General features: G+C 48.7%; 1 protein-coding gene across 1 annotated transcript; it reads left to right on the plus strand.

Annotated features, from left to right (window-relative positions):
* Positions 1-925: 925 nt before the first annotated feature.
* GPR15LG (G protein-coupled receptor 15 ligand) lies at positions 926-7,821 on the plus strand. The gene is made up of 2 exons (XM_077746452.1): positions 926-995; positions 7,736-7,821. Exons 1-2 carry the CDS (start codon positions 926-928, stop codon positions 7,819-7,821), a joined length of 156 nt encoding a protein of 51 aa, XP_077602578.1.
* The last annotated feature ends 1,676 nt before the right edge of the window (positions 7,822-9,497 follow it).

Consider the following 9,497-nt stretch of genomic DNA (forward strand, 5'->3'; position numbering starts at 1 on the left):
CAAATTCTGAGTATCTGCATGGCTTGCCTCTACCAACAGAAGCTCCCTGAGGCCAGGCCCAGTGTCTTTCATGTCTCCTGGGGCAAGTGCACGGCCTAGCCCACAGAATATGTTCAGTGAGTAGGTGACCAGCGGCCTACTGCACCCACTGGCGGACTCTTCCCTATGGCCACCCTTGTAAGATGTTTGCTTCCTTCACACGTTTGCTCAGGCTGATCCTATACCTGAAGTGCCCTTTCATTTCATCATACACATCCAATCAAGGTGCATCTGCAGCCCCAGCTACTTAACAGTTATATCAATATCCACTGTGTCACACATGGCCTCTCAACATGCCCTCGCTCACACTTGTGCCCATTTCACAGATGGGAAGCAGACTTAGAAGCATTCAATGGCAAGTTCCAAAGTCACACTGCTGATATGTCCTGTGGAAAGCAAGAACTCAAACCCACGTCATCTGATTCCAGGCTCTCTGCTCCCTACTTTTCTCCAATTGCCTAGAAGTCCTCCCTGAGGCTTTGCAAAGAGTTTTATGGTCCTCCTGCCACATATTAGGAATGAGCGGGAAGATCTGTGTGATGGAATTATTACTGACACTAAAAGTTAACGTTCAACACCAGGAAGTGGCCCTTCCCTGACAGGGGTTTGCCAGTCTGACCACTGAGGCCAGCTCTGGGAGCTCCCGGGGCTGGGCATTTATAGCTGTGTGTTACAGTTCACTAAATACTCTCAACTTCTCAAAAGCTGGTTTTTTTCCTCTTGGGAGCGGCTGGCTCTACCTTTTATGAGAATTGCAAAGCTGCTGGTGCCCTGCCCATTGGGAAACACCTCATTCTGTCACTCTATAAATGTCTGAGGTGGCCCCAAGGGAGGACTTGTGTGGCACAGCTGTCTCCCCAGGACGTGAAGTTCCCACCACCCCAGCATGAAGTTGCTAGTCCTCTCCAGATTGCTCTGCATCTTGCTCCTCTGCTTCTCCATCTTCTCCGTGGAAGGTAGGGCTGTCCCCCGCCACCCCAACATGCCAGTTCCTGAGCAGGGAGTGCAGGGCCTGGGAAGGTCGGAATCAGAAAATGGAGGGCAGGGCCCCAGCAGGCAGTCCTGGGCTGGGCCTGGAAAGACAGACTCTCACTCCTGAAACTGTAGCACTTCTGTGCACAGTGGCAGCACCAAGGAGTGGCCTTGGAATTTAGACCTCACAATCTCCACAGCCCCTGCTCCCCCAAACCCACACACCAGCTACGTGAAGGGGATGTGTTTACCATGCAAACATGCAACCTCCTGGCAAGATTGGTTCTTGCACCTAAATCCTACCCAGCTAGAAATTCTAGAGCCACTCCCCTATATTGTATCATGCCTGCAGTATGGTAAAATTTGCGTTGAGTGAATGAATACCTTCATTGTTAGACTGTCTGAGTCTGAACATCCCAGCAAACAGTTGCAGCAGATGAGATGAGTGTTGTGTGGTGGTGGTGAGGGGGGACGTGTTTGTATGTGTTTGGAAAGGGGGAGATGTTCCCCTGCACCTCTGTGGATATGAATATTTAGGGCTCCTGTCTTTCTTCTTTCATTCGGGTAGCTCTTTTGAGCTTTTTCTCTTGCCTAACTCTCTAGACACTGCCTACTTTTATTATTTTTTAAAGCAATTATGGTTATTTTAATATTTATTGGAGTTGGGAGTATAGACATATAGATGGGGGAGAAAAACACCCATACCTTTGTTTATGACTCAAGAATCGTCATGATCCACATTTTATTTCTTTTCAATATTGCAGACAAGCATTTTGGGTAATTGGTATATCTCTATATGTTCAACATTGTATCTTTCTAAAATCACTGTATTATTATATAATCAAAAATACTGACTATTGAAATTATTCTAGAAGCATTGACACCAGGATATCAACAGCAATCATCTCTGAGCAGTAGGATGATAGGAAGTATTTGTTTTCTGACGTTTCTGCAGTGAACATTGCTGCGTGTGTAATACAGAAAACAGTGATTAGAATTCCTCATAACCACAGTCCAAAGCAGTGCAATTTATCAGACCCCTAATTTGGGGGCATGTTAGATGTTGCCACTGTTACCTTACTGACAATTCAATGAATATGAATACCTTTCTCCATAAAGTTTCTAACACATTTAGGAGTACTTCCGACATATTCTCCAAATAGTGTTATTTAAGTAATATTTTTAGGTATAACTTGCCATCAAGTGAATGTGCTATGATGAATTTCATGCTTAGACATTTAGATGGTTCATAACTTTGCAGTAGTTTAAGTATGTGGTAAAAGCATATGTGTATCTAAAACATTCCTTGTATTTGAGATTATTTTCTTAGGCTACATTGCCAAAGGGAGAATACTAGGTCCAAAGGGCGTAGACACTTGGACTGAGGCTGCCGTGTTTTGGACAGGGATGTGAGGAAGACAGTATCTACCCACAATGACTTTGTTATTTCTGAAGAATAAAATCACCTCCAGGCCCACCCATTCCCCAGGCACTCCCACAGCTTGGCTCTTCCTGAGTTTCCTTGAATAAATATTCCTGACCTTTGTACCTTGAGAGCGGAGGCTCACTCAAGTCATTGGTACACAGATCCAACCTCATGGTGTCCCGAAACACACTAAGGAAGGGTCTCCGCCCCTCTGTGTCTACCCTCAGGGACAAGGCATTCTAGGCACCTTACCAAGCCCTGGAAAGGCAAGCTCTGCTGTTCCCGCGTTCCTAGCCCTGTCCTGAAGGCCCAGAAAGGTAAGCACCCTTGTCTGGATGGTAAGAAGAGGCTCTGGGGAGGCCGTGGGACAGGCCGTAAATGTGGATCTGCCCTCACCTGTGCCTGGCACGGAGGAGCCACAGCAGATGGGATCTTGGCCTCATGGAGCTTCCAATCTAGTGCAGGAAAACGACCCCCAAAATTACTCATTTTGAACTGGATACGTTCTGTCAAGAGAAGAACAGGATGCAACTAGAAAACGGCACGGGGAACAGCCCCCACCCTGGCTGGGAGGCATCAGAGGAGGCCACATTTGAGACCTGAAGAAAGGCAGGGAGACAGAGGGGAGGATTCAGGCTGGGAAAACATCGGGCATGGAGGCCTGAGGTGGGCAAGAGGGAACCACGGAAGATAGAGAGGCTGGTGGGTAGGGAGGTGCTCACGGAAGCTACTACCCAAGGTAGGGCTGGCCTTGTGAACTGCCACATGAGGAAAGGGGGCCAGTGGGCGGATGGGACTCACAGGCGCAGAGAGTCCCAGAGATGCAGGCTGGCAGCATGAGTCCCAGGAGCCAGGCTGGAGGTGCAGGGCCAGGGTGAGGCCTGGAGGAAGAAGACTGCCTTCTCCCACAAGGCCTGGGGGGCTCCCGGCTGGTAAGGGAGGCTGCAGGGGCCCAGCTCCCAGGATGAGGGCTAGCTGCTGCATGGCCACCTGGCCTAGGTGTGAAGTTAGCACTAGCAGGCTTCTGCGGCCTTGGGTAGGACGACCCCACAGCCTGGGGCAGGCAGAGCCTCCAGGGAAAGCTTTAGAGCCTAGAGCCAGCCAGGCCTGACACTAATCCAGGGCTTCTGCCCCCCACTCTCCACAGCTAAGGCCCTTCCCAGGCCCCAGTCCTTCTGGGTCCTCTGGGACCATGGCCCAGGGAGCCCATGACCAGAGGCAAATCCTGCAACCCATCCCCCAACACCACTAACTACCAAGAGTCCTGTGCATGAACGAATGGGGAGCTTGGGTATGAAGGAGAGGGAGGGAGACAGCACTACTTAGCCTAGGGCCACCTCTCTGGAGAGGCTGACAGCCCCTCCCTCGACTGGCATCACATCCAGCTGCAGTAAAAATAAAAATAACCCATTCTCACACACTGAAGCCAAGTGTGAAGCACCCGCCCGGGAAAGGTGAGAGGAAGTGTGCTCTCTGGCTGACTGCAGCTCTGCTCTCCTCTGAGGCCCCAGCCTGGTGAAGGAGGAGGAGTATTTCCATAAAAGAAATAAGGCAAAGCCTAGGGAAGGGAGAGGTAGAGTCCCTTCCTGCCGCGTGAGTCCATCCCCAAACCCCTCCCCAGGATGGATGCACTCACGGGAAGTAAAAAGACCTTAAGGATGTGCATGCACACACACGCACACATGCACACACAGATCCTAGGAAACAGCCAGGTTAACTCCTTGTGCCCAGTACAAGGGCAGCTGTTTTGTAAGTCACTCAACACTTTAGAATAATCGAGGTGCACAGATTCCATGTTGACTCTGGGTTCCTTTCAATGTACATACATGTTTTTAATTCCATTGCAGAAATTTGCAAACAGCTTGGAACAAAAAGAGAAAAAAAACCTTTTTATTGGGTCCTTTTTATACAATCTCATTTAAATCTTTGGAACCACATCAGGGAAGCATTGTCACCATTTTACAGATTGGGAAACTGACGCTCAGAAAGAACCTGAGGCAGAGTCGGGAGCCCAGATCTGTTCTACCTCTTTCCACTACAACAAACTGCCTCCTCCTTAGAGAGCAGGTGCCCCTCAGCACGCTGATGAAGACACGCGCATTTCTAAGACCTCAGACTCCCCCAGAGCAAGGCACCATCTGGGTTGGAATCCCAGCTCCACCGCCTGCTAGCTGTGTGCCCTTGAGCAGGTTGCTCTGCTCCTCTCAGCCTCAGTCTTCTCACCTGTGAAAGGGTACGATCATAGACTCTACCTTGCCAGGCCATGGTAAAGAGTCAGCAAAGTGATGACTATCAGCCAGGCATTACCCCCATAAACACGCCTGCTGAGGAAGTCAGAGCCTTGCCAGGGCTCCTGAAGCGGGAGACCAGCGATTTCAACACTGAAAACCAAGGCCCGCGTCTTCTTACCCAGGCTTAGTGGTTCCGCCCGCCATTTTCCAGGCCCGACCCTGGGGCTGTGTCATCGACAGCAGAGGTGCTGGGTGTGCCAAACTCTGGGAATGTGGCCTTTGTACTTTGGTCCCCTGACATACACGAGTGTCTGCACACCTGTCCAGAGAGAGTAACTAAGGGTGACTGGAGGGTGTCCCTGAGCTGACAACACACCACCAGTTATGACACACACATGCCAGCGTGAGGACCCTGCAGCGTCAAGTGTCTTTCCCGAGCTTTGCTTCCTACCTAAGTGCAGCGCCCTTGGGGATGACAGGACGTGGCAGACACAGGACTCTGGGTCAGTTCGCCAAAACCATCACCAAAAGTCAATGGGCTGAATTTACCACATTTACTATTTTGCTAAACAAAGCTTTCTCCTAAGTATATGAAAAGCTTATATCAATCTGTATAGCAGCATGTCGTAGCAACATTTTTTAATGGCGTGTTCAATTTGTTAATTCTGTTCGCGCTGGACAGGCATCAGGCTTAGGCTGGGAGCAGAATAACGGACCCCACCTGGGACCTCTGTCAGGGCTCCCTCCTTCCAGGTGTCCTGAGGTTTTCAGTGAGGAGGGTCCTGGGCAAGACTGGGGAGGTCTTGTGTGAAGACCCCTGGAGCCTGGCAGTGTGCCTGCCCCTCCCACAGGCTGCCTGGGACCTGAGAGCTCTGGGTCACCCTCCCTGTTTTGAAGACAAGCAAAATTACCTGACCCACAGTGGGAGGTGGGGTGAAAGGGGCCCAGAGAGATTCCTCCCCCACCATGGGGCTCTCCTTGCCTCCAGAAGAGGGCCCAGTCTACAGAGACAAAGACTACCCACTGAGGGCCACCAGTGTGGTTACTTGGGGTTTTTGGCAACTTCGCAGAACCTGGGTTGACACAAGGGCCAGTACAATGGACCCTGGAAGGAAGAGGTGACGAGGGTGCCCCACCCATCCTGTCGAGTGGACCAATCAGAAGGTCTCGTATCAGTAGCCTTTCTCCTCGAGGTTATATCCGTTAGCCATAGCTGCATAACAAAACACTCCCAATGTCGGTGGTGGCCCAACCTACACGTATTTCTTATTTTCCATGAATCTACAGGCCAGCTGAACATTTCAACTGATAGCTGGGCTCATGTATTCTTCCAAGGGTTGGATACACCATTCTGCTATCTTGGCTGGGCTCTCTCACAGGTTTGGGGGCCAGTGGTCTGTAAGTACAGCAGGGTCTCAGTCGGGCAACCGGACCTTCTTCCACATGGTCTCTCATCTTCCAACAGGCTAGCCCAAACTTCTTCACAGAAGCTGCGTGGTTCCCTCTATGTGAGTGAAAGCACCTCAGGACCTCAGAACTGGCCCGCCATTACCTGCACTGCATTGTTGGCCAAAGCACGTCACTGGGGCAGCCCCGACTGAAGGGACAGAGAAATAGACCCCATATTTTGGTGGGAGGAGCTACAAAGTCACACTGCAAAAACAGGGTGGAGAATTGTGACTCTATTTTCAATCAGTCAGGATTTATTGTAGGAGCCAGAGAAGAGAGCCTTGGGGATATGAGCGGGGTGGACAGGGAGTGCAAGCTGTGTTTAGGAAAACGTGGTCCTCCATCAGAAATGCTAGTGAAAAATTCTCACTAGCCATGATATTACTAGAAAAGAGTACTTTACCCTTTATATTACTATGACTATTACTATTGGAAGATGAAAGCACTTTCAAATAGGAAGCAAAAATACATAGACAGCTATACCAATATTAGCACTTATTTATGATTGAGACATGAGGCTACGGATAAATTATGATAATTAAATTTATTGCTATAGCTGGTAGTTATATAGCAATTATTGTCTAACACTTACATCTGCTAACTCATTTAATCCTCACAATCGTAAGAGTTAGATACTATTACTATCCCCATTTTTACAGATGAGGTGCCAAAGCACAGAGAGGTTAAGTAGCTTGGTGAAGGTCACACAGCTAGTAAGTAAATGGTAGAGCTGGGCTTTGAATCCAAATACTCTGGCTCCAGATTCTATGTTCTTAACTATCACACCACCCTGCATATAGTAATAATCTGGAAGCAGAAGGAGAAAAAAAATAGTCTCATTGCAACAATTTAGTAATCTTCACATTCATTTGTGTTTCTTCTATTTTTTTTCAAGCAACCAGTTTATCCAGTTTTATTTTTATTGTACCTTATTTTTTCACTTTTAAAATTAATGTTACATTGTGAGTGTTTTTCTTCCTCTTGCTACAGTCTTCATAATCACAGGATTTTATCACCATTAAACATTTCCATCATGAGGAGATACCATTACTAACTTACTGTTTCTCTACCATAGAACATTCAGATTGTTTCCAGAAATTGTTTTTCTGGTATCAAAAACAAAACTATGAAGAATAGTTTAATGCGTGCCGGTTACATTTTCTGGTGGATTATTCCTCCTGTAAACAGGACTGGTTTGTCAAGGTGCAAACAGAGCTTTGAGACACACATTGCCTGCCACATGCAGTCCGGGAGGAGCTAGCCCGAGGGGTCCAAGGACCCTCCTACTGCGACCATCAAAAGCAGGCCACCCAGACCCTTCAACTTTAGTGGACTCTTGTTGACAGAGCCAGTTTAGCACATAAGCCGCCTTCCCTCCATCTTCTGCCAGCAAATCAGATTTCTCCCTGATAGGACTGAAATGACCTGAGCCGGTCACATTTGCCATGAAAGGCCCCTTCTGGGCCTCCAGGAAGAAGATAAGATCTGATTCTTGTCTTGATTTTTGAAAACACTGTGTGCTTAGAAATGAACCTTAATTGTGATCTCCCTTTCTCCTCCCCCACTCTGCCTGCCTCTGGCTCTTGTCTTGTCGTCCCTGCCCACCGCTCCTTCCCAGGGCACCATGCGAGGATCTGCAGACAGTGCAAGGTCAAGCCAGCGTCCCGCACTTGGGTAGTACCCGGGGCTCTCCCACAAGTGTAATGCTGCTCGAACAAGGCTGCACGCAGGTGAGAGCCTCATGCCCAGTGCCTGAGACACCCAAAGTCTCAGGTTCTCCCAGGACGCTCCTCCTGAAGCTGGGGCTGATGGCAAAGATGCCAAGGGCCTTGGCCCATGGAAGCCTCTGCCCACGAACCATAAGCCTCTTCTCTTAAAGACACAATACTCCTTCCCAGCTATGTTGGATTGTGCTCATGCTGCCTTTCAGAAAAGCGTGAACCAGAATTTTCTGAAAACCACAACATGGATACAAAGATCAAAACTCAGGAATGCCTGTCTTGCTGTGTGGCCTTGGACAAGTAACTTCGCCTCTCTGGATTCATGCTGGCTTCAGAGATGTAAAGTTCAGAGAACAAAAAACCCTCTAAGGAAGACCATCAGTCACTGGCACCAGTGGGTTTCACTATCCTTTTCAAATCCCCTGGCAGTGAGCTGGGATGTTGGGGGACTTCACTTTGGTCAGCAAAGGCCCTGAAAAAGTTCTGGAATTCCAGATGCTAGTCCCAATCATGCCACCCACTCTCAGAGTTATTCAGGCTCAGCCCACCTGGTCTCAGTCCCTTCCTGGCCTCTACAGTGCTGACAGTCGATTCCACTGTGACTTGTGACAGCTATAAATCCAGACAATTCTGAGCCTGCTGGAGTGCAGGTAACAGGACCCCAAGAGCAACAACCAAGACTGTAGAGGCTCAGGTATCTAGAGATACACACAGCCCCTAACCGTCCCACATCTGATGGCCTCTGAAGGAACCCTTCTGAGCAACCCTCACTCTGATGTGAGTCTGCTGGAAAGAATATTCAAACAACAACAACAACAAACAAATAATAAGCAAACAAACAAAATGTATGTGCAACATCCTTGTTTAAGAAAGTCAGTGATGGGGGGCGCCCGGGTGCCTCAGATGGTTAAGCGTCCAACTTGGGCTCAGGTCATGATCTTGCTGTTTGTGAGTTCGAGCCCCACATTGAGCTCTCTGCTATGCACCAGAGCCTGCTTCGGATCTGCTGTCTGCCCCTCAACCCCTCTTTCTTTCTCGCTCTCAAAAATAAATAAACATTTAAAACAACAACAACAACAAGAAAGTCAGTGATTGGCGTGCCTGGGGTGGCTCAGTTGGTTAAGCATCCGACTCTTGGTTTCAGCTCAGGTCATGATCTAACAGTTCATGAGATTGAGCCCAGAATCGGGGCTGTCAGTGTGCAGCCTGCTTGGGATTCTCTCTCTCCCTCTCTCTCTCTGCCCCTCCCCTGCTCGCATGCACTCTTTTTCTCAAAATAAATAAACAAAAAAGAAAGAAAGAAAGAAAGAAAGAAAGAAAGAAAGAAAGAAAGAAAGAAAGAAAGAAAGAAAGAAAGGAAGGAAGAAAGGAAGACAGAAAGAAAGAAAGAAAGAAAGGAGGGAGGGAGGGAGGGGAGGGAGGGAAGGGGGGAAGGAAGGAAATCTGTGAATAGGCTCTGAGCCACAGCTTTCTTTCTGCTAGAGGAAACCTTTGCCCCAAAGACTCTCCTGAAGGCCACTCTTTCATCACAGTAAAATCTAACAGGGAGAAGGGAGAATGATGACTATTGACAATAGCAAGGTTCTTAGTCTGACACACCGGGACTCACATCCCAGGCCTGTCCAGGATTGTCTGTGTGACCTGGGCAAGTCGGGTCCC

This window comes from Crocuta crocuta, unplaced genomic scaffold (genome assembly GCF_008692635.1).
Source record: "Crocuta crocuta isolate KB4526 unplaced genomic scaffold, BGI_CrCroc_1.0 scaffold28, whole genome shotgun sequence".
NCBI classification, from domain to species: Eukaryota; Metazoa; Chordata; class Mammalia; order Carnivora; family Hyaenidae; genus Crocuta; species Crocuta crocuta.